Source organism: Stegodyphus dumicola, chromosome X1, assembly GCF_044657685.1.
Source record: "Stegodyphus dumicola isolate Sdum_Otavi_A_Nest chromosome X1, ASM4465768v1".
NCBI lineage: Eukaryota > Metazoa > Arthropoda > Arachnida > Araneae > Eresidae > Stegodyphus > Stegodyphus dumicola.
In genome coordinates this window covers 120336792-120363490 of record NC_140780.1, presented here as the reverse complement: position 1 = coordinate 120363490, position 26699 = coordinate 120336792, and the positions used below count along the sequence as shown (strand labels likewise).

General features: G+C 33.2%; 1 protein-coding gene across 5 annotated transcripts in view; it reads right to left on the bottom strand.

Annotated features, from left to right (window-relative positions):
- The window catches only part of Oga (O-GlcNAcase), a 102498-nt gene that overhangs the window by 44171 nt on the left and 31628 nt on the right, over positions 1 to 26699 (bottom strand). For all 5 annotated transcript variants that reach the window (XM_035360576.2, XM_035360571.2, XM_035360573.2 and 2 more), the window contains exon 3: positions 5245 to 5342. In XM_035360576.2, coding sequence (XP_035216467.1) covers positions 5245 to 5341 — 97 coding nt within the window. In that variant the 5' untranslated portion in view covers position 5342. The remainder of the gene's footprint in view (positions 1 to 5244; positions 5343 to 26699) is intronic.

Here is a 26699-nt window from a genome sequence, read left to right as displayed (position 1 = left end):
AGTCTTGGCAATCCTGTTTAGTGGGGTTTAACAGCTAGCAGCTCTACTGATAATTTAATATTACTTGACCCCAGGGTAAATACTGACATGGCAGACGAATGGAATGACTTGCTTCTACAGTGGTACACATGCTTCAGTTTCCAAGACAAAATAGCAAAACGGAAATATTCCAAAGGCTGAATGAGAGATGAGAAAGGTACATATTTACTAATTGTGCCAAAGGAGATGAACCATTATCTGATAATGAACATAATCACCCAATGAAAGTAAAGTGCAAAACCATACTTCAGTTTAATGCTAGTACCACATACTCCATTACAGTACTATACAACATGAATTGCATGAATTGCTGGTAGCAGATTAGTGAGTACCATTTATGATAGCATGCCATCAGGTCATGCTTTATCTGTTTTAAAGAAAATAAGACAATGGATCATTAGTACTGTATGCCTAATTGAATAAATAATGTTTTAAAAACATGGAGACAATACACAGGCTGTGAATCCACCTCATTAGCATTAGGTTGGTAATGGCTCTATCAATTACGTACTATCTGCATTCCTTCAAGAATGCCATGATACTTGTTTGTACTAAACAGGATAATGCAACCTTCCCTTTTGCACAGACAATACAAAACTTTTTCAGTAACTATTACCAATTTCAGCATACTTCAATGTCTTTTTCTCACTGGATTTTAACCTATCCTGCACTCAAGAAGTGCCATACAAATTAGATTAAATGTTTCTTTTTTTTTTTTCAAAATCTAACAAGGCAGTATTATAATGTCATTTAAAATATTCTCAAACCAGCTTTAATACCCCCTCAGCAGCCATGGGTATTTAGATATAGAGGAGATACACTTTATTATTTTGAGCGTCAAATGTTTTGGTAGTTTTGAGAATTAGAATGCAAGCTTCTTGCACAAACCTTAAGAATATATTTCTGCTTAGGGGCATTTTACTAGCTAGAAATATATACATTTCTAGCTAATAAATATATTTACTAGCTAGAAGTATATATCAAATGAGAAATTTCTTTGAGACGGAAAGTAAAGAATGTCTGAAAAATGAACTGTTCTGATGATTAATTACTTCTTTCAACATTGATTCCAATTTATAATATTTCATTCATCATTCATTTATTTCATTTCATTAAAAAATTCTTGCAAAATATAATATATGCTTTCCTTTTTAAGTTATATATTTCAATTACTTATGCGTTTGTCTGCGTGCATGTGAAGATTCAAAACAATTGACACTGTTTCCACTTAATGTACTCATGAACTTTGATTACATAACAGAATAGTGTTAAGACTGCAATTTTTGTTAAAATTATCCTAATAACCCAGCAAATCTTCCACTTTTTGACAATTAAAAAAAAAAAAAAATCAGAGTTTTACTGTCTAAGCTAGTCTCAAACTGGTAAGCCTGCCAACACACTTCAGTCATGCATTTGTTTATGTAAATCTCATAAATTTAGATACAGCATAAATTCATCGTGTAGTGGACTGCAATATAGTGTTTATTAAGAGGTTATCACATATGGCTATGTCCCTGCTAGACAGGACTTTTTTTTAGTAATGAGATTCTGGTAGCACTGGTTTAAATGGGAGGATTCCTAGAAAAAAAGAGCCCCGCCTGCACTGAAGTTCTGCCTAGCTACGGAAACAATGTTGCGGCTATGCAGGATTTTTTTTCAAACCTCATCGAAAATGCCTCAGCTAGACCTCAGTCCTGGGCAGAGACTTACCAATCAGACAAAAGTTCTGCTTCTGAAGCCTCACGTAATCCCAATCCGAGTGATAATCAATTAGTGTTTGGCTTTCAAGTCTTTGTAGTAAGTGAAAATGGTAACCTAGCTACGTGGGTTTCCTGGAATTGTGCGGGTGCTGAGAATTGTCCCTTTTGACGTCAAGTCCCACGCAGCTTAAACATAATGTGATTGATACTTTAGAAAACCATTAGAAATATTTTAGCAGTCATCGTATTCCAAATGATATCAAAGCTAGCATATAGCCTATGTACACATAAAACGCATTTGAGATAACAGCATTCTGATAGGCTCACAAAAGAAATTATTGAGGGAAAAAGTATGTTAATCATTTCCATCTCAGAAAATGACAATTTAATGTATAAACAACATTAGAGATGAAGTAATACAGACTGAATTTATATGTTGCTGAACTAAAATAGAATGAACAAGTTGGACTTTATATGCAGGCCATGAGTGTTTTAAGGTGGGTAAAATCAATAGATTTATTTGCCAGCCAACAGCTGGTGGAACTTTAGTATTCCTGTGTTTCCATATTTCCCTAATTGAGTTGGTACTTTTCTTCAATAAATCATTAGTTGGTAATCTGGATATGCAGCTATACAGGTAATATTGCTATACATACAAAGAAAAACTAATGTATGACTTATAAATCATGTTTACTTGTACTTGCTGTTAGATCTACATTACACCAATACCTATCATTTGAAATAGTGCGTGAAAATTTTGAGGGTTGCTTTTACATGAAAATTCATCTTTTTTTAACTAAATTTGCAAATAAAAATAAAACAGTGATTTTACGAGCAATCTTTAACAAAGGGTAAAATAAAATTGAACGAAGACATGCTTTACAAGATAAATTATATTCTTTTGTGGTGGTGTGCACAATAAAATTGAATGGTTCATTAATCTTAAGGCAATACAACTTATGTCACCAATATGAAACAAATCAAAGAAAAATGTGAAATATAAGAAGACAAAGAGAAAAGAAAAGTCACTTTCTAAAAATCTGGTTTACATCATCAAAATGTTTTTGCATAAGCAAATAAATCCAGTGAAGCAATAATAGTTCACGCAAGTTTTGCTCTCGTTCACATCATTGAAAAAAGATCAAAACCATTTAGTGATAGCAAACTCGTGAAAGATTGCTTATTGATAAAGAATGATTATTTTAAAATGTTCATATAAAATACCAACATCTAATTGAGCATTTATGATTCGTGATGGTTTCTAGTAATTTTTCTCTGAGGTTGAAACTTTAACAAAATCTAAAGTAAAATGGACTAAAAAAAGAGAGAAATGCATAATTATTTACAAACAATGCATTTTTTTCTGCATGTTACGAAGAAAAATGTAACAGATAAAAGAAGATCAACAGGTAGCGATTATTTATTCGGAAGTCTAGTCCCCATTGGGAAGTTTAAAAACTTTCTATGAATTTGTTCCAAAAATGTAATATTTAGCTTTCTGTATATTTCAGTTACAAAATCTAACCACTATAAATTTCTTACTGATGGGAAATAAACATTACAAATTTGATTTTTTTTCTTTATTATTGTTGTTGTTTATGCATGTTTTGATAAATAATTAGCATGCGAAATTTGGAAGCAAGTTAAAACTTTGTTAGCTATTTAAAACTTAGTCTTATTTTGTTAAACAATTCTGGCCTGCCAGCTGCTTTCAAGCCATGCACTAGGCCTGCAATTTTGATTTTGAGACCTGTGGTCTAAGCTGCTTTCACACTGCAGTTTCAACTGTTCAAATATTGTTTCCAATCTCCACGAAAGAAAGAACTTGTTCAAATTCAAAGTTTAGTATTCCATATTAGTTAACATTATCGAGTCAATTATGTGTATGTGTGATTACGGCAAAGCACACCAGGGCTATCTGCCTAGGGGGAGGGATGCCTTCGTGGAGGACTTTCTAAGGGAAACTGGCTCGTATACATGTTACACATGGAGATAATTACGAAGTTGCCTATTGCAGCCAGTCCGTGTTGTTTACATGAAAAGTATATGAAACAGGTAAGAAAGTAAAACAGTTAACATTTGAAAAGTATGTTTTCATTTGCTGTGATTTTCCTACGAATGTTATTTGTTTGCGTAGCATCCATGTTTCCTTCCTTTGAATTTTGTGAACTTCTGATCTAAAGATGCCAAATGACCAAACTATCAACCCGAAAGACTACTTTTTGATTCATTTTTTTCAACTGAAACTTTGGTCTACAATGCAGCGTAAAGAGATATTTAATCTTTTACAATAATCTTATATTTATCTAAAAAGCAGAGTTTTATTTTATACTTATCTTCTTTTATTGTAGTGAAAAGTTTAACTAATGAGCTATATTTGTTCTTTTATAATGGATTGGATTCGATTATTTAATTATGGCAAAGCATACGAGGGCTATCTGCCTAAAGGGAGGGATGCCTTCGTGGAGAACTTTCTAAGGGAAACTGACTCATATACGTGTTACACATGGGGAAACCACAAAAACGCCCATGCAGCCAGCCCATTCGTGGGATTTGAACCTCGGACCGAACTACCAGTGTTCAGCAACTTTTCTGCTCAACCGCTGGTGGGCCTCATTATCGAGTCAAATTTGACGCATTTACAAATTATTTAATTCATAATTATTCATGCATGCCATCAACATGCCATTCATGCATAATACATTTAAATTATGAAATAAAATATTCTAATAATTATGCTCTAATTTTCTGACTTGTCCAATTATGTCCCTCCCAGAAAAATACTTTAAAATAATGAAAACTACCAAGTTCATGTTTTTTAAAGCTCATTAATTACTTACATTGAACATTAATACACTTGTATTATTGTTCTTATCATATTATTACTGAATGCATATTTGTGATACTGCTTCCAATCTAGTAAACCCTTCAAGAACTTTCTAATATGTTACTAATGTTTCTGAAGCAGTGCACTAATAGAAAAATCAAGCAACAAGATTTCAGTGTTTCCTTTAGAATGTTATAACTAATGCCCTTTCCAAGTTTTCTGTGTGAGCTAGTTTTAGGTTTTTATAATAAAATTATGTACTATTTAGAGTTACAAAATTTGATTACATACAGCAGATCATATCCAATAAGTGCTCCCTGTTTAAAGTCATGCCTAATCAGGGCATTTTCTAAGAGAAATTCATTCATGATCCCAATACACACAGGCTAAAACCCAAAAAAATGCAGTGCAACGATTCTATTTGCTCAAATCTAAACCCAAATTCCACTACAAGCGATAAACAGTCTTTTCTATTTAGTCAGTGTCAGGTACTAGCATTGCAAAGAATGAGAGCAAAAAATTACTTTATTAAATATTATATTTTGCTATTTTTTACACCAGTAAATTTTTATATCAGCTAGAATAAATTAAAAAATAAACAATCAATGTACTAGAAAATATTAAAATATCAATACACTAGTAATATTTAAAAAAAGTACAAACACAAAGGAAACACACCTGCTTCTTCAACTGAGTATAACTCCCTCCAATAAGCTCTATGCTTAAAATCATCTTTTGGAGCATACATGTAAGTATTAAGACCAAGCTTCTTCATCCTACATAAAATTCAAATGAAGATTTCATAAATAAAACATCAAACACATAGTCATCAAGACAGAGAAAAATACAAGACATTGTAATGTTTATTAACCCTCTGAGTGGCACAGGATTTTAGATCTGTCATGAAGGCCAGTATTTTAACAGCCTTTATTAATTTAGTTTGTATAATTACTTATTTTAGTCTGCATTTTCATAAACTTACATTCATTAAGATGATATTTACATTATTAAAGAAAGTAAGAAAGCAAGATATCTTAAATTATAAGCTAATATATACCAAGTAGCAAAACTTCTGATGACCGGATAAACCTGATAAGTCATCTGATAAGCTCATCAAAATCAAAGTTTTATATTTAAAAACATAACATTACATTACCCTGTTTTGTTTTATTCAAAAGTTTATACAAAATACATAACTATAGAAAATATGTACATCCTATGATTTACAAAGGACGATCTGAAATGAAAGAAACGTTGAATTAGTTTGGTTTGTTTGATTATGACAAAGAAATTGAAGGCAATCTGCCTAAGCCTACAGATGCCTTCATGGAGAACTTTCTAATGGAAAAAGGCTCACATACGCATTACACATGGGGAAAAACAAAAAAATGCTAATGCAGCCAGCTTATTTGCAAGGATTCAAACTCTGGACTGAATTAGCAGTGTTCAGCAACTTTACTGTTCAGCTGCTAGTGGGCCCTAAGAAACAGTGTGAAAAGGAATACGAAAAATTTTTGTCCGTGCAATTGTTATTGTCATGCATAATCAGACCTTTGTACATATACAATTTGGAATAATTCATAAATGCTGAGATTATTCATATGCACCTGAAAATAGGTAGAGCTGCTGTAATCTCTGAAACTGCAACATTTTAAATAAACATTAAATAAAGCTCAAATTAGAAAAGAAACGTGTCAGTGTAAAATTTCAGATTTGACAAAAAAGTAATTTCAAGTTGGCACAGATTTTAAATAAAATCTACGAATCTTGATGACATTTGGACACAGGTCCTTCTTCAGGCGAAAATTTTTCTGAAACGATGGAAGCAGTGACAAACATTCTGCATGAAAAAAATGGGGTCTGCAAAGAAAATAACTAAATACAGTGTAATCTACCAAGCAAAACATTAAAAAAAAACTAAATTATTAAGATTTTGAAAATGTCAAGAACTAGATTGGAATTAATATCATTAACTGGAGAAGATAATTTACGGGAATTTGAAAGGCTTCAATGAGGTCCAAATTCACCAATCAAACAAGCTGTATTGATAATTCTCATACAACCAAAATTTATTTTATTTTTATGCCCAATATGATTAGTTATCACATATGTATTCATTTTTCCTTTTCACACATAAAATGTATGTTTCTTAGCATGAAATTTTACTGCTCTTTTAGCTCGGATAGCGAATGGCAAACCACACTGACAAAATATGGTACAGTACAAAGTCCGTAATCTGGACGTCTATTATCCAGAATGATCTATAATTCGGACCTCAAAGCCACAAACTTATGCATGCGCGTAATGCATTTACGCATGCGGGTTTGATGAGCATGTCCGCTACGCATGTACGTAAAGCCAGTAAAGTGTTTATCCATGCGTGCTTCCGATAGTGAAGAAAGTAACAGAGAATGTTAATGAAAACGAAAAAATTTCAATTGACAAGTTAGTCGGTATTCTCGACACAGCAATTACAGGACCTCGAACAGTGGAACTTTGTAACTGAACAAGAAATTATGTCTGTTTATAAAATTAAAGAGAAAGTATTAGCACAAAAAACAAAGCAACTTAAACAACTTACATTGAAAGAAATGTTTACTAAAGTAAACAAATAAATATTAAGCTTTTTTTTATAAACTTTGATACCCTTTAGATCATAATTGCTCTTTATTTCATAAATTACGGTTTCATATTTTTAATTGTATAATTTCTGCATGCCATCTTACCAGATTTAAATTGATGATCTATAATCCGGAAAAACCCCTAATCCGGAATCGCCGAAGTCCCCACGAGTCAGGATTACGGACTTTGTACTGTATAAACTCCACAAGAATTAAAAGCAGAGATGGAATCTTTAAGAATCAAACAGTAAATTTTACCAATTAATGGCAAAATGATGTGAAATTTGAATATGTGGAAAACCTAAGCAATTCTGTAACTGATCGAAAGATGTTTATGACTGTGAAATTCTCTGTCAATTGCAATTGATTTCAAATAACTTATGTTCCTGAAAAAGCAAAAGGTATGAAGAACAAACTTTGAGAGCCCAATACACACACAATGGCCAATGAATTAGAAACCTTTTAGATTTTCATTTGAATGTGTGCTAGGGATGAAGTATGCAAGCAAATTTTTTTATGACATGGGTTACACATTGTTAGAATGCTAGTATAAGTATGGTATAAGTAAGGTGTAAGAGTGCTTTTTCACGATGAATGAAGTAAAATGGGAAAAATGACAGTTTTTTTACATTTGAGAAAGGGCTTATTGTTGGTGCCCATTTAGCGGGGGCCTCGATTTCGAAGACAGCAAATCGCACTGGGTTCTCAACAGCAGCCATATCAAAGATTTTCAAAAGTTGGAATCAGAACCCATAGTCCTTCTCTAAAAAATAAGTAACTGCAGTCTGAGCACAGTTTTCCAAGAGAGTTTTTGGCGTTGTATCCGACTAATCGTACGGCAGAACAGGGACTCTACTGTGCTTCAACTGATACAGATCTTCAACCAAGACACTTCCCAACAGATTTCAACTCGAACTATGGGCAGAGAATTGCAGAAGATAGGAATGCATAGTCAGGTGCCTTTCAGAAAACCGCTCATTTCTGCCAGACATGCAAGAATCGTTTGCAGTGCTGCCAGGAAAGAAGACACTGGACATCTGAGGATTAGAAACGGGTTATGTGGTCGGATGAATCTCGCCACACCTCATTTTGCACTGATGGAAGAAGTCAAACTTTGAGAGAACCCCATGAAGCCCCCTTCCCTTACTCATACTGTGCAAGGGTCTGTTAGGAGTATCATGATATCGGGCATGTTCTGCTGGCATGGAAGTGGTGCCCTGGTGTTTCTAGAGGGCAAACAGCCACCTAGATATTGGCAGATCAAGTGCACCCAGCAATGCTGCGTTTTTACCCTGATAGCAACAGATACTTCATGGACGATAATGCAACTATACATCATGCCAGAAGTGTTCAAAATTGGTTTGTTGAGCATCAGTCTGACTTCCAATACCTTCCCTGGCCACCAAATCTTAACCCCATAGAAAATGTGTGGGATACGGTGGAAAGGTGCATCCAACAGCAATCTCCTCTTCCATCTAGTTTACAAGATCTAAACAGCTGCATAGCCAATTCATGGTATGCTCTGGATGTAAATGCACTCCAGAAGCATGCAGACTTGATGCCCAAACGAATCATAGCAGTTATTCATGCAAAAAGTAGTCCAATAAAATATTGATCTTGGGTTTCTAATTCATTGGCCAGTGTGTAACTATAAGAATCAAAAGAAATCAGATTTACAGTAAATAGTAGCACTAAAATCAGATGCATTTCAAATAATTAGCATTGCAAGGCAAGGAAAAAAATATTTAGATTCTACTTCAAAATGAAACTGGTTTAAATCAACAGAAGAGATAAAATCTTCCCAGATTCTTCTTATCACCAAAAAAGCATGAAAACATAATCTACAACAGGGATGGGCAAATTACAGCCCACGGGCCAAGTACGACTCGCCGGAACGTTCTATCCGGACCGCAGATAGAATTTTAAACTTGTAGGTCTGAGGCAAATTAAAAGAAATATATATTTATATATTCATCTACTTTTCTACATTGTTTAAATATTACTTTTTCCTTCCTTTTTTTCAAAGGACTGGTGATCTTTTTACTTACTCTATTTTTGTTCTACAACACATAAATCGATGGAGATAGCAAGCACAGACAGCTTGCAATTGGTCAAGTGTTAAAGTTCTTTGTTAGTTAAAGCTGTAGATTGTCGCCAACAAGCGTTATCTCTTTCTCGGGGAGCAGACAAATGGGAATCCAATGTAGGTAAATTAGACCTCACATGTGGCAGACTGCGGATTTTAAGCTCCAGACAGCGGCTTTTTCTTTTGGTGCAAGTTCTAATATTATTGATTGCATATGGAAACATTGCGGACATACAGCATCACTGTGAATATTGGTGAAATTATTAAAAGTATAGCATAGATAGTGCTTGTTTTGGTTATTCATAAATTATGTAAACCCCAAAATGGCTACTGAAAAACGTAAAGTTGATTCAGAGTGTCGTGCTTTTAATGATGAATGGACCTGAAAATATTTTTTTACACATGGTAAAACATAAACCAATGTGCCTTATCTGCAATGAAGCTGTAGAAGTTTTCAAAGAATATAACACTTCCCGTCATTTCACATCTAAGCATAAGAATTCTAGTTATGAAGCAATGTCCGAATATGAAAGAAAACAAAATTCAGAAAGTCTTTGTAAAAAATTATCAGGCCGACAAAATTTTTTCAAGAAGGTAAACAGTATCCAAGAAGCAGCTATACATGCAAGTTACACTGTAGCATACAATATTGCTATAAATAATAAAGCTCTCAGTGATGGGGAGTTTGTTAAACAATGCACGCTCCAAGTTTTATGTCCAGACACGAAAAATAATTTTGGGACTGTAAGCTTATCTAAAAAAAATGGTGACTTCTAGAATCGAAGACATCGATAAAAATTTGACATCACAATTACATTCAAAGATTGGCCAGTTTAAATTTTGCTCCATAGCTATGGATGAAAGCACTGATATAAATGATCCTGCTCAATTAGTGTTATTTATAAGATGTGTAGATGAGAACGCATGCATGCCGAGGAACTGGCGTATATGCGTTGTTTAAAGAGAACTACAACGGGATGCAATATTTTTTCTGAATTTGAAGAGGAGCTTTTAATTTTGAAAGTGCCTATGACAAATATATGTAATATTACGACAGATGGAGCAACAAATATGACAGGGAAAAAACTTGGATTTCTTGGACTCTTTAATCAAAACTATCCCGAGAACAACACTGTTTTTCTACACTGTGTTATACATCAAGATGCTTTGTGTAAATCTGCAATTGAATATGAAACCTTGTGCAGTTGTGCTTGATGCAGTTGTGAAGCTTGTAAATACTATTCAAAATCGTGGGCTTACTCACAGGCAATTTCAAGATTTTCTTCAGTTCGTGCAATCTGAATACTCTGATGTACTGTATTACACGAAAGTAAGGAGCCTTAGTGCAGGATGTGTTTATGAGAGAGCTTGGCAGCTGAAACACGACATTGTGTCATTCTTCCATGAGAAAAAGTGTTCTGCGGAGTGTGAAATGTTAGAAGATACAGTATGGTTTTCGGACTTAGCATTTTTCAAGGATCTTCCTTGTCATATGAGCAACTTGAATGTCAAGATGAAAGGGAAAAATCAATTTATCGACGATATCTGGGCTCGAAGCTTTTAAACTGAAACTTAATCTGTTTGCTGGGCAGCTAGCTAAGAATGACTTGTCTCATTTCCTGAGGTTAAATTTAATACTCTCAGTAAATGAAGAGAAGCTTAAGAATTGTGAAGATGGCTTAAAAAAAACTGCATTTTGAGTTCAAACGTAGGTTTCAAGATTTCAGTGCCACTCAAACAGAATTGGATATTTTTATCATGCCTATCAACGTAAATTGTAAAGCAGCGAGGTCGGATTTGCAGCTTGAATTAACTGAGTTGCAATCTAACAGTTATCTCAAGCAGTTGTTTCTAAATATGCCAGAGTTTTACAAATCATTTTCGAAAGCAAGCTTCCCAAATTTAATATCTCATGCACAGATAGTCAGTGCTATGTTTGCTTCATCTTATATATTTGAACAAGTGGTTTCAACTATGAACCTTACAAAGAATTATTTCAGAAGTAGACTGACAAATGGGCAATTAGGCGCGATCTTTAGAATTCAGTACATCTCACACTTCGAACCTCAATATAGGGAACTTTCAAACATGAAATCGAAATTTCATTCATCTGATTAACGTATTTAAATTGCAATACTTGTATATTGTTTTTAAAATTTTAGAAAAATTTATCTTGACCCGGCAAAGTTTTGTTTTTCAATTTTTGGCCCGTGACTGAAAAAGTTTGCCCATCCCTGATATACACAGTAAATCCAGAACTAAAAAGGAATATTTTTAAATAATTTTATCACTTGATACCAGAGCAGCCAATATCTGTAAAAATATATGCACTTTTTGTGTTCTAAATGTGCCAAGAGATGATGCTGATGCTCATTTTTCTAGCACTACCTTGTGACCACGCAACAGATTCGTTGAATAAAGGCAATGTTAAAATGTTTCCAGTAGTCATGCAGTATTTTCATAAGGAAAGTGGGATAAAACATGGACTGCTTGATTTTTACAGTGATCCTCAAGAAAAAAGTGGTGAGATTAACCCTCCGAAGGTTTTGAAAGAGATAAGGTATTGTTTTGTAAACGTCAACAGCTTTGTCAACAAAAGTGCTTCAAAAGCATGGAAGGTTTCTGACACTGTATCCACTGAAAGTGTTCAGCAGTTTTTCTTTACCCCCTACACCTGCGGAGAACCATCCAGATGAACTAATTAATGTCGGCTGTAAAAGTATCAATCACTGTCAGAACTTTGCCCTTCGGGAGTTTTCAAATAGAATGCTTCAAAAGCAATCTAACCTTGCAACAGTAACTTCGCTTTATACTATGGATTTTTTTATCAAATGAAAATTTTGAGGGAAATTGAAAATCAAGACTTTAAAAGAAAAAAAAAATGTAAATGTTTAGTCCCCCCCCCCATTCGTAAACCTCCATTTTTATGTACGTATACATGTGTGTGTTTCTGTATATATATATTTTTAATTTTATGGAAATCAATGTGCATACGAATCAAAATATTTTTGTGTTTCTAATACCCTTCACTTTAGTTAATGAATTTACCTCTTATATACGATTGCTTGCTAGGATAAAAGGAATATTTTCTCACTAAAAAAATATGATTTTCGATAGTTTACTTTTTTAATAAAGAAAAAAGTAAAATATCTTGTTAACTTAGAAAATCTCTTATTTTATTTGCAATTTTGGGTATTTTTGACCCCGAAATTGCAAATAAAATAAGAGATTTTCTAATCCTCACTGCAGGGTTGCCACTCAAACAGGAGAATGAAATTCCCTGACTTTTCCAGGTTTTCCACATATGTTTTGAGAAAATTTCAGTCTATCAGCGTAATGTTGGCTGTGCTAAGAGGTAAATTAATTATGATATTACTTGTACTGTGTAGCAAATTCACTTAATTATTCAATAAATCCCAGAGGACATTTATTCTTAATTGTTCTTGGTACACTTTGTTTGATAATTTTTACTTTTCCGCTTAAAAAACTTAATAAAATTTAAGATATATACATTGGATAACCAACTGTACGTTTTATTTATTACTCATGATCATCCCCAGTTCAACACGAGGCTAATCCGGTTCTTATAAGTCACAACGAAATGCTAAAAGTTAGGTTAGATTTTAGGTAAATTTAATTTGTATGAGGTGTATTCTTAAAAGGCACCTTAACACTTGAAAACACAAATATAATTATAATAGGAGTTGTTTTCTCCACTGAAGATTGAGATTAGAATCTGCCCAATCTGGAATAAAATAAGGCTTTTTTTACAGACATTCTGCAGCTAAACGAAAGAAAGAAATCTATTTAATGATACTTTTTTACTAAATTGAGGTATTTTATATTTATTTCGCAGCATACAAAAGGAAAAAATATGTGCATTAAATTTCGTGATGTCATCATACTACTAGAATTAATTTCAGGATTATGCCAGAGAAAATTTCCTGAAATTTGGAAATATTATTTACTAATGATAAATAAATTTAGAGAGAAGAAGCAACATTAAATGATATGAATAACATAAAAATAAAGATAATTACTTAAAAATTTAATTAGAATAATCAACGATATTTTAGCGAATATAGTTATATTACATGGTTATCCTAGATGATTGATTACTATTTTTTTATTTTACTGCCAAAATGACAAGGTATTTATTAAAAAGAAAAGAAAAGGAAAAAAAAAAAAAGATTTTGCGGTAAAATCCTAGTATACGATACGGCCTTCGCATGATTTTGAAAATTGTCGCCAAGAACAAAATGACCCGTTTACTGCTCATCATCATGTTGCCAAATCCCGCTGTACCATACATGGAGATTATTCTGATCAAAGAACGTCATGTAAAAAGCGGAGGGAAAATTTGCCAAGGGATTTGACGACGGAACGGCCAGAATTTCCCTCTCCTCGATGTGCACAGGAAATTGAAAAACATGTGTTAAGAAGAAACATTCTTTGACAAAAAAGAAAACTACGAAAATCCGCTTTTAAATTATTGCGAAAAATCCAAGAAGAAACGTTTTATCAAAGAACGTTTTTTCTTGGATTTTTCGGAATAATTTTAAAAACGGATTTTCGTAGATTTCCCCTCCCCTCAAAATAACTAATCCATGAATTAATTTACTTGCGCCAAAAAATATTTTCTTTTCCTTTAAAGACATTTTAAACGATATTCATTTTATGAACTCTTGATAACATGACTTTCGAACTTCGACACCGGTTTTGAGCTTTGGCAACAGATATATCGCGCATGCACAGCTGTTTCCCGCTATGATGGAACCGAGCCACGTCTGTTGCAGAGAGGTTTTCCTTCTTTACGATACATATTTTTTTTAATTCTAACCTTCATGGTACCGTATACCAGGATTAAACCCATTTTGTTTTATACCAGAACAGGTACTTTCTTTAGTTCATGCACTGCACATGCGATTCTCGAGGTTACTGGAAACCAAAAGTTGCGGGAAACTTGCTTTGCCTTTCTAAAAAGACAATCAAATTGGAGCTGCGAAAATTGGCTCTATGCCAGCTGCCCGAATGACACTCACGTGATACACAATTTGCCAAAAAAGTGATCTCTTCCGACGTCGGCGCAAAACTTACCTTTTTTGGCGGGATCATTGTATGAAATTCCCTGACTTTTCCAGATTTTGACTAAAACAAATTCCCTGACTTTTCCCTGAATTTTTTGGTCAATTTCCGAATTCCCTGACTTCTTCCGGTTTTCCAGGTAGCGTTGCAACCCTGTCACTGAGTTTATTTGAAGCTACGGATATAAATAATATTTCACAATTTACTTGACATAATGACAGAACTAATTAACTAAACATGAAGTAAAAAACTTGTTTATTTGCTAATCATAATTACAGACGTCTAAGATTTTGTCATTCAATTTTCTGCTTTTGTGTATAGCCATGAGTAAGGAAAGCCACAGGTTTATTAATTATGCCATAATGATATTGTTTTCTTTAAAATCTAAGAAAATATCAGTATATTTTACTATTCCACTATTTATTTTTTTGGGGGGGAATGGCTAAGAGCAAATAAACAGGTGCTCTTAGAAATTCCTGCGTTGAAAAATTATAACAGCATTAATGAAAAAAAAGACATCAGATCTTGACAAATTGATTCTTATGGTTTTATTAATATCTAAAGCTTTAACTCTTTCTCTTTCTCTCTCTCTATATATACAGAAATATATATTCTATATTATTTCTATATAGAGAGAGAGAGAGAGAAATATATATTCTATATTCTTTCAATATATTCTATATAGAGAGAGAGAATTAAACAGAGACTCTAGTCTAATGCACATGATGCTTACTTATTTTTTAAATTTTATTTCATTTGACTATGGCAAAGCACTCAAAGGTTACCTGCCTAAGGGTAGAGATGTCTTCGTGGAGGAATTTCTGAGGGAAACCGTCTCATATACATGTTGCACGTGGGGAAAACAAAGAAAACACCTATGCAGTGAGCTCGTTCGCCAAAACTCGAATTCTCAGTGTTCAGAGACTTTAGACTTTATTGCTCATTCGCTGATGGGCCAACGCTCTTCATGCATTTTACTGAATATAAGTTTTGTATGTGCAGTCGGAAAATTGAAAATAATTTTTTCAAAATATCATAGTTAAATAGAGGCAATGCATAGTTTTACTAAACATTTTCTATCAGTATTACTTTCAGTGCAGTTACCTAATGCAGAAACAAAGTTTTATAAATATTTATAATTTGGTTTTCGATATAATGAATTAAGATTTCCCATTTTTCGGTATAATAATATGCAGTTATTTTTAAAGGGTGAAAATGGTGAAAGTTTTGAAATATGAAAAGAAAAAAATTATGTTTGTGCTCAAAAAAATGCAAATGCTAACGAATTTTAAAATTGTGTAGAACTGATCATGATTAGATTCACCTTTCAGTTTGTTTTTTCTCAAGAATATTTATGTGTTCAAGAATATACATGCTCAAAGTGTAAATATTAGAAATTATATAAAACATGCACTGAAGTAGAAATAAGCTTTGCATCAGAAATTCAACTAATTTCAATGAATACCCGGAATAATATGATCACAATCTATCTGAATATTTAAAAAAGTCTTTGCAACAGGTTTGCTTCCTATAGGCTCATATTTATTTATTATTACATAATACAGGCTCATATTTATTTATTATTACATAATAATATTAATACAGAGAATGTTTTCCCCATCTAGGGTTTACAACACAAAAAATTAAATATTTTAATTTCCATAAAAAAAATTACAAAATGACATTCTAAGGCAAAACTGAAGTGTAAAACCCTTTTTATTCACCAAAATGCACAATATATTTCTACTTCAACTAAAAAAAGTAAAAATTAAGTTCTGTTCACATGGCTGGCTGGCTGGCTCAGTTAGAAATAAATATATAATCTCTTTTTCCTTCTTTCCTCTAAGAAACTAAAATTCAACGAGATTTTTTTTTTTTTTTTACAAAATGCTTAATTTATTCATTTTCAATAAAAAATAGTTTATACTATACTATTTGGATATTGCAGAACATAGGAGAGCTACTTATTGCAAACATACCAGCACTGCCATCGTGAAGGGTCTAAGGGAAACTAACTTTGCTCAAAACACCTATGATGCAGTCATCTCATTCACCTACGTTCGAACATAAATCAAATTATCGGCAAGTGTTTTATCATTCGGCTATTAGCAAGGTTCAACTAAAACCAATTCAAAAATTTTATTCGCATACAGTACTAATCAAACCCCAATCAACACCTGCAATAAGATAATTCTAGTTTTACTATATTTCTTGTGCTCTGTAGTTAGCTAATTTTAATGCAATTGGCAAATAATATCAATATTGGAAAAATTTAAATGTAAACTGCACTTTATAATTTTCTTTCGCATCATTCTAAATTTTACAGTGTGAGCACAGTTATATGAACAGAAACAGATAATAGTTATATATGTCCAGGGCGTACTGACTTTCCTGGCTACAGGAAAAGAAGTCTTTTTCATCAAAGGTGCCATATATAATAAGTAGAATGACAACGCATATTGCCTTTCATTCTTATCGTCCCTCCTCTAATTTTCAACGCATATCCTATTCTTTCTTCTAGTCGTTTTACATTACCGTTTCTTTTCAACAAGCACTTTATTTGAAAATACTCGTTCTGTTTTTAGAAATACAGGCTAAACTTTTCACAGTATCGTAAGAAAAAGACGTTCGACCGAATGTAAAAACGCATTTCTGCGAGTACAATTTTGTAGGAAAATCTTCTGCAAATGCTTCAATTTCATGATAAATATGTGCATAATAAATACAAAATTTAAAAACGGATTTTATATTTATATATACATATATTTACAAATTCGTTTTACAAAGTCGAATTTTTTTTAACCCCAAAGGAGCGCTACGACAGATGGGCTACTAGTCTCAAAACGACATTTTATAATGTTTCACTATAAACAATGAATCAACTTTTAAATTGTTGCCACCACATATAATCACCGTGTATTATATTTAAAGAAATTAAGTAATTAAGAATCTTCATGAATATATGTCTTGCATTATTAAAAATACAGTACCAAGAGCCATCAAATTAAGAATAATGTAATCCTCCACTCGAATATCCACACTGGAAACTGGAATTTTTAAGTTCGAATTTAATTTATTATCTCTTTCATATTTGGTAAAACTTTGACAAATTTTTGATTAGGAAACTCAACAGTTTCAAAGTGAACAGTGGTAACATTGTAACGAATAAAATATTTTTATCTCCAGCGTGCGAGACTGTTTATCGGAAACTCTAAACATATGCTGTTTTTAAATATTTTATGATATTGCTGTTGAATTGGAATTTATGTGCTTTAATTGTGATGAATATGGTATTTAATAAATAAAGGTAACACACAAAGTGTCAAAAAAACTACCTTTGGGTGTAATATAAAAATCTGAAAGCTTCTGGATTTTATTTTAATGTTTTTAATTTTATAATTCCTTTTTAAAGTCCAAATGAGTGTTAGTACAGAAGGGCTATTAGTTTCGAATCGGCGTTTTGCGTCGAATCACTTGTCAAACTGTTGCCACCAAATATTATCTCCCTGTATTTAAAGAAACTAAATAATGAGAATCTACATGAACGTATGTATATTTTTTGCAATGTTGTTGTAAACAATGTTACCTATAGTCATCACATTTTGGATCACATAGTCCTCCACCCGAACAAGGACACTTGGAAGCCCGAATTTAGAATATGGAATATGTTTTTATTGCCTGTTTCATATTCTGTAAAACTTTAATGGATTTTTGATTGAAAAACTCAACAGTTTCAAAGCGAGCAATGGCGACACTGTAAGGAATAAAACATTTTTGTTTACAGCTTGCGAGCCTGTGTATCGGAAATTCTAATTATATGCCGTTTCTAAATATTTTTAGTCCAAAGTGGCATTAACCCAAATGCTCTTGAAACATATATGCATCTGTAAAATGAAACAAATTGCCCGTTTGGATCTATACTATTAAAATCTGTGTGCCTATGTCTGTGTGTGTGTTTGGGTGTAACATCATCTCCTCGGGAACGGCTGGGTGCAGAGCTTAGCGGAAGGTACCGTTGGATTCGGAATGTCCGTGGGAAGTCATTTTGTCCATCGGCATCTTCGTGCGACTTTAATTAGTCGAGATATTAATTAAAAACTAATTTTTCCCTACGTTTTGCACTTTCTTTCACGGGTTTTCCCTGTTTTAGGGATTTGGCTGCCCTCCAAATTCGTTTTTCTCTAATATCTACGGAACGGCGCCGAGTTGGAATTCGAAACGCATATCCACGTATTCGAAAAAAATCAACGAATCCATCGATACCGGTCCCATCTTCGTACGACAATAATCGGCGGAGTTATTAATTAAAAACTGCGAAAACGTTATTTCATTTTTCGGAGTGGCAACAGTCTCGGGATTAGCTAAGATAAAATTGCTTTTTCGAAAGCGCAGGGGAGGGGGATATTGCTTCCGCTCGAGATTTGTGTTGGTGAAAAGGTCACGTGTCAAATTCTTTTTTTTTCAAATAACTTTGGAACGGCGCTGAGTTGGAATTCGAGAAAGGTGTCGCCGGATTCCAAAAAATTCTGGGAACGCATTGATACCATTCTCATCTTCGTGCGACTTTAATCAGCTGAGATATTAATTAAAAACTGTGAAAACGCTAATTTTCGCGTGGAGAATTATTTAAAAATTAATAACTTTGCTTCTATTTAGATTTTTGCGATATATTTAATATTTTGCTTCCTATTTTTTAAAGATCTATTCATTCGCGTTATATATTTCTGTTTCTGTTCCTTTAAAAATTGCATCCAAATTTTATACATTTACAATTTTGCGTGTGATAAAATAAAATAGTAAATAGAAACACTCTCTTCATTTAGTTGTCGTTAAGTGATTGTATATTGATTTATCCCATTGATAAGTGGATTAAACTGCAATCAATGATAAAACTACATTTTTTTCCAATATTTTAAATTTACTTTCGATTTGTTTCTTTTTTAGATTAAAGATTTTCTTTACAGATTTTAAAAAAAAAAAAAAATTACTATTTAAAATACTTATTTAATTTTTGACAAAATTTTTTTTCTTCAGGGTTTTAAATTGAATATGTGTTCCTTTGAGATGGTATATGGAATATTTTCTTATTATAAATAATTATGAATTATTAATTGCATTAATATGCATATTGATATAATTTTGTGTGTGATTATGTTGAAGTTATAAAAAGTAAAGGAATTTTAATAACGAATATACTGTTTCAATAACAAACCCAAAAATTTTCGCGATTACACCTTCTACAACGGCCCATTAGCGGCTGAGTAGTAAAGTCACAGAACACCCGTAGTTCGGTCATCGGCGAATGGGCTGGCTGTATGCGTGTTTTCATTATTTTCCGTATGTGTAACGCGTATGCAGTATCTGCGTGCATACGTGAATAAAGCGTCCGCAAAAACGCTGAACACTGGTAGTTCGGTCTAAATTTCGAATCCCGGCGGGCGGGTTGGCTGCAAGGGTGTTTTCATTATTTTCCACATGTGCATAATGTATGCTTCTGAATGCATACCTGAATAAAGCGGGCACAGCCCGCGCAAAACCGCTGAACACTGGTAGTTGGGCCCAACTTTCAATCCCGGCGCGCGGGAGGCCTGCATTTGTGTTTTCGTGATTTTCCGCATGTGTATCGTGTGTGCAGTGTCTTCTGGATGCATATGTGAATAAAGCGGGAGCAGCCCGCGCAAAACCGATTAACACTGGTAGTTCGGTCCAACTTTCGATCCCGGCAAACGGGCTGACTCCATGGGTGGTTTCTTGATTTTACGCATGTGTAAGGTGTTGGCAGTATCTTGTGGATGCATACTTCAATAAAGCAGGCGCAGCCCGGGTAAAATCGCTGAATAATGATAGTTCGATCCAACTTTCGAATTCCAGCGTACTGTCCAGAAATTGTGGATGCATGCCTGAATACAGCGTGCGCAGTACTGAAAAAATCGCTGAACACTGGTAGTTTGCTCCAAATTTCGAATCCTGTCGAACGAATGCGGGTTTCAATGGTAGTTCGGTCCAACTTTCGAATAAAGCGGGCCAACGAAAGCGGGCTTGCCCGATTTCCCGCTTAAAGCGGGCATCGCCCGCTAGCAATCATGCGAGCTAGCGTATATCTTGTGAATGCATGCGTGAATCAAGTGACCTAACGTAAACAAAGCGAGCGCTTCACGAAGGCATCCCTTCCCTCATGTAGCGGGCTTCAGCCCGATCAGCTGGCGGGATTGCCCGCACCACTGAACACTGGTAGTTCGGTCCAACTTTCGAATCCCAGCAAACGGACTGGCTGCATGGGTGTTTTCAGGATTCTCCGCATATGAATTGTGTATGCAGTACCTTCTAGATGCATTAGTGAATAAAGCGGGCGCAGCCCGCGCAAAACCACCGGTGGTTCGGTCCAACTTTCCAATCCCGACGTACGGGGTGGCTCCATGGGTATTTTCGTGAAATTACGCATGTGTATCGTGTATGCACTCTCTTCTGGATGCATATGTGAATAAAGCGGGCGCAGATCGCGCAGAATCGCTGAACACTGGTAGTTCGATCCAACTTACGAATTCGGCGAATTTTAACATGGGAATTCTTTTAAAAACGAACAATGAAAAGCGGGCTTCAGCCCGCTCAGCTGGCGGGCTTGCCCGCTAGTCTAATGTTTTTATTTATTTATTTATTTATAGGGGTAATGAACCCAGTTTCACATACCTTTTCAACCAATTATTTTGCATTATGCTAGCATTATTTTCTTATTTTTTATAAAATGTTTTAGAAAAGTATTTAAAATAAATGGATCTTATATCAAATTAAAGAAAGTGTGTAACTGTCATAAGAAAAACTGAAGCAAGGAGGATAAAAAGTTTCACACGTCATATTTTTAAACTAATCTAATTAGCTTATAAGATAGACTTATTTTTTTTTTTTTTGCGATGATAATAGAAAAATAATGGGAATAAAGATGCCTGCAGATTTCTTTATGTAGTGTAATATATTTATATTAAAATAAATTTCATAATCCTTAATTTTAATAACACAGAATTATATTTGCATGAGGTTTACATATTTCATAAAAAGCATGTGCATATTTGTATCCTATAAAATAATTTGTTAAAATTCTACAGGGTATTTTATTGGTTCCAGATACTCTATTTCATAAAATAACATGCAAATATTTATTTTATATAGAACAATGCCTTTAATACGTCAATTCACCAAATGCACATGATATATATTCTCTTTTTCGAGCTTTTAAAAGGAGAGTTATATACACCATTTAGTAGGAATGAAAAGTTTTACAGCTCTCAGCTGATATTATGATGATGCTTTATAATGTTGTGCTGCTGTTATTTACTTTCTTATACAACTGAATGAATTTAAAAATATTTATTCATCTTCTTGAATTTATTTCATAGCTCTAAAATTATTTTCGATTATATTTTGGCAAAATAGTTTGTTTTGAGAAGAAAAAATATCTCAAATGATTTTCTCATTTTTATTTTAGAATAATGCATATTTTTCCAGGAACATCTTAAAAAGAGTACAAGCGGTTATGATTTTAATGTAAGAAATTAGATGAATAAAATTAGGCTTTCAATTATGGACTATTTCGTCTACAAATGCATGAGAGACATGTGTGAAATTTAAGTGTCTGCAAAGCGATTGTTCGAAAAAAGTGCCACTGAATGTGTTGTTCCTTACCTTGCTAAAGAAAATTTAGAGAAATAAGACGGTTCGTAGCACTTATAAAAGATGCTGAAACGATCGAAAACTGTGTTTAAAAACTTAAAAATGAAACTTCTGTGTAGTTATTAGTGCTTGAAAGTAATATTTGAAATCTCTGCTGCAAAATTTTGATTAAAAATATATATCAGTTAATTTGCGTCAGACGAGTATGGATTTCTTATTCTAATAGCACACTGAGAAACATATTATTCATTGACATATTTACTTCTTTTGCAGAACAAAAGATATGTGCTTCATACATTTCTAATAAAATGAGTCAAAACTATCGTTATGCGAAAGCCTATTTTATTTTTATTTCTTTATCTATTTATGTGAAATTGGAACCATGATTCTGCCCAGAACAGTGAAAAAAATTGTTCAGTCGTGCAATCTTTTTGAAGCATGTGTACATTACAACCATCATGAATCTATTACCAAAATGCACTTTAATTAAAGATAATCGCATATTAATTTAGTGAATACTACGACTTTTTGTTACTCTACAATACCAAGAATACATTTTTAGAACTAGGAAAGAAAATTATATTTAGAATTGAAAGAATTCATGAATTTAACAAATTTTTCACATTTTACAAAATATTTAAGAATTAAAAAAGCAATACTGAAATAAAATATGAAAAGATAAAAACACAAAGTAAATGGCAACAAATGACCCAGATATAAAAGAATTTTGCTTTTTTATACTTATTTCATCAATTCTTTTTTATTTGTCAACAAATTGATTTCTTTCTTAATGTATTTTTGCTCCGAAAGAGAATACCAAATCACATGATTGGTATCAATGACAGTGACAAGAATAATATTACCACATTTGTATTAATTACGGAAATATGAGCCAGTTCCGCTTACAAAGTCCCCAGTTGAAGCTTTACTGCTCTTAGGCAGAGAGCCAAGAGTATTAATTACGAGATTAACATCAATAGTAAGCATTGATTGTTATTGATGCCTATTAAAACATATAATATTATGATAATTATATCTCAAAAGTTGATACGCCCACCAATGGCCAAGCAGTAAAAGTGCTGAACACGGGTAGTTCGGTTTAAATCCCAGCCAATGGGCTGGCTGCATCGTGATTTTTCCATTTTGTAACATGTATAGGAGCCATTTTCTCTTAGACAGTTCTCCATGAAGGCATCCCTCCTTTGGCAGATAGCCTTCAAGCGCTTTTTCAAGTAAACCAAACCAACGAGAAATATTTCAAATGAAGCACAGATATTAAATTTTAAATAGTTCTATTTTGTTCTTAGGCTGTGAAATTATCTGAGTGGACGTGAAAGAAGGATGCCATAAAAACTGCACATAAACTGTTAATAAGATGTGAAAACTGATTTCAAGAAATACATGCATATACTGGCCTTTTTAGTAAAACCCCAATCATAAGTAATAACTAATGAATTTTAAAATAAATGCTAATCAGTACCTAATTTAACATAGCTCATCAGTCCTTAGTCATAAATAACATCCACTAGCGGCCGAGCAGTAACGTCACTGAACACTAGTAGTTTGACCTTGAATTGAGTTTTCCCACTTGGAAGCGTGAATACGAGCCACTTTTCTTTCAAAAGTCTTCCAAGAAGGCATCCCTTTGTTTAATTTAACCGTAGTCGTAAATAACAAACTGTTTTCCCAACCAAAGTCCTCCATGAAAGTTAAAGTTGTCTATCTTTATCTGAGCATCTAATTGTGTTCATTTCAAATCTTGATATAGACAAATAATTGGAAATTCTCATTTCCTTTTTCGAAATTTTTTGCATCACCTAGATCACCATCATAATTTTTCCACCTTTGTATAATGCTTGTGGCGATTTTATAAAAAGCTATTTACACTTCTTTTCTACTAACAACTATTTTTCATAAATATTTACTCTTACCTGCTGAGAATTTTTTGTCCCAATCGTTTTGAATTTTGGAAATAAACACATCTTCATAACAGTAAAATATTCATAATCAAATATCATTCGGACCTTTTTATTCGATAACACTTTCAGTAAAACTGAAGTATTTTGCTTAGGGTAAAAAATGCATCATACGATTTCATATACTTTCAGTAATTTATTTTATCAACGCCAAAAAGCGATTTAATCAAATACGATACTATTTGCGAATGATTTTCATATCATGCCAAGCAAGTTTCTCAGTAATTCGTTTCAGATGAGAAATCAGAAGAGTAACACTCATTTTTCTTTAAGGAAACGCATCTTGTTCTCATATTTCAATAATAAAATGTCCATACTTTACATTCACACAACTAAATGAATTTCGATACAAACATATAAATGACACATTAGTTTGAAATGGAAGTGCACGATTTGAACTCTTTCAAAAATCTCATTTTTATTTCAGAACAATTATTCAAAATATATATTGAAGTAACTCTTCTTGTGAACTGTTACAATAATTTTAAAGAATACAGTATTTTTAATCAATGCGCACAGCTAAAACAAAAATTATATCAAATTTCTCTGCTTCTGCAGTCATTGCGAGATACCTGTTTAAGTATTTATTCTATGCTAAAAGAAATTATTTGTAAATTAGGTGATGCTGAATTCTTTAAAAGTTATTCATGGATTCTGTGCAAATTACATTTACTTTTGCAGAAGAAATTTTGTTTCGCAAATTTTTTGCATACACAAAGGTTTGCGTTGAAGGCTTTTCCAGTATTTTCCAGTTTCGACATGAAAATCGCCCTCAGGTTGGCAGATGGTACGGCTGGATTTGATGTTTTTATTTATGACCTTCCCATTGAAACATCTTTCTCTAACGATCGTTGGCTCCCCATTACTAATTAAGTGCGAGAGGAGGTCGGAGGGAACCACAGTACAGAATATTCTGTCCTCAACGATTTCGAGGCGGAAAACGTAAGGCAGAAAACATCATTTGAAACGCTTTCGGATCCATCAAAAGCTGGCAAAATATTACATGTGTTACAATTTGGAAAGCCATCTTTCAATATGGAAAAATCCGTCTAAGGGTTAAAAACCAAATTTGTCAAGTTTTTGTCAAAAATAATTTAGATATAAAGAATGTAACTTTGTTTGCTGTTGATAACACTTCTGTCAATTATGACATAAATAATTCTGTATTTCAAAAACTTACGATCGACAATGAAAACATTTTAAAAGCAAACTGTAAATGCCACATATTGCATAATTGCACAACATTTGCATTAAAAGGCATAAAATTTGATGTTTAAGCCTTAGGCTATAAAGTTTATAGTGAATTTTCAGCATATGCTAAACAAACATTTCCACAAATTTTTAAATATCGAGTATTGCGAAATTTTGTGTCGTGTGTGTGTGCCAACCAAATGGCTATCTTCCTTAATAGCGATAGCGTGTTTGCTTTTTCACTGGCCAGCTTTACGGGCATATTTTATTGAAGAAGGAGAAGAATGTAGAACAATTATTAATATGGTATTCAATATATGGAGTAAGGAAAGAAACCATTTAAATGAATATGTCAAGGTAGAAATCCTAATGTTCTATTTTAAATGAACTGCAGAGTTTTTTAAATTTGTTAGTTCCAAACCAGATATTTTAAAATCCATACGATTAAATGCAAAATATAAGTTCAAAATAAAATAAACGTTATGAAAATTGATATTCCCCCCCCCTCTCTTGGATTTTGACAGCCAAGAGGTGGCAACCCTAGACATGACAGCACTTCGAAAATATATGACCGTTGTGAAATACAAATTAGAGGATTAAAATCATGTAATATTTTGCCAGATTCATATCATAACTTATTGTATCCAATATTAATAAAGGTGATTCCGAATGATTTGGCCCTAGAATTTAATAGGAAATATGAAAATGATAACCAGACGAAAATTACTAATTTGCTAAATTTTCTAAAAAAGGAAATAGAAAGTCAAGAGCACACAAGATTTCTAATTAAACCAACCAATTCTGAAGTTACTGAAAGGAAATCTCACTCTGAAAACAAGCGACAGTTTTGAGAATGCTTTCGAGACAACGAAAGAAATCAGGATTATTACAAGGGTGGCAAAATTCTTTCAGCAGCAGCATTAAACATATCTCTTTCAAATAGCTGTTTTTCTGTTCTGAAAAATCATACTCCAGAATCATGTCAAAAAACTGTACCAGAAAAAAAAAGAAACGTTAAAGCAAAGTGGGAATTGTTTCGTGTCTCTTAAAAGGTACCATTTAGCTAAGGACTGCAAATCGAAACTAACCTGTCACATTTGTAACCAACAGCATCATACATTGATACACGAAGATGAAACGAACTCACCAGACAAGAGGCAGCAGAGGAGCAGTTGTCTCTCCTGTTTCTGATTGCGCAATAATAAATAACTCTTCTAGAGCTTGAATTATACACACAGGCAATCGGCACCAGCAGAGCTTCATGCGCTGTTAGATTTATGATCGCAGTAAACATTTATTACACAGGACATCTATAGAAATTAAAACTATCAGTGACTGGAGAGGAAAAAATAAAAATCTCTTTCCAGTACACGACGACCACAGCACAGAAGGTGAAAAGAACCAGTCTCATTTTGCATAATTCAAAGTATCGATATGAAATCAAAATAGAACCTTTAATTACTCCAGTCATCAACGGATTACACACTCATTTCCCTAGAAATGAAATAG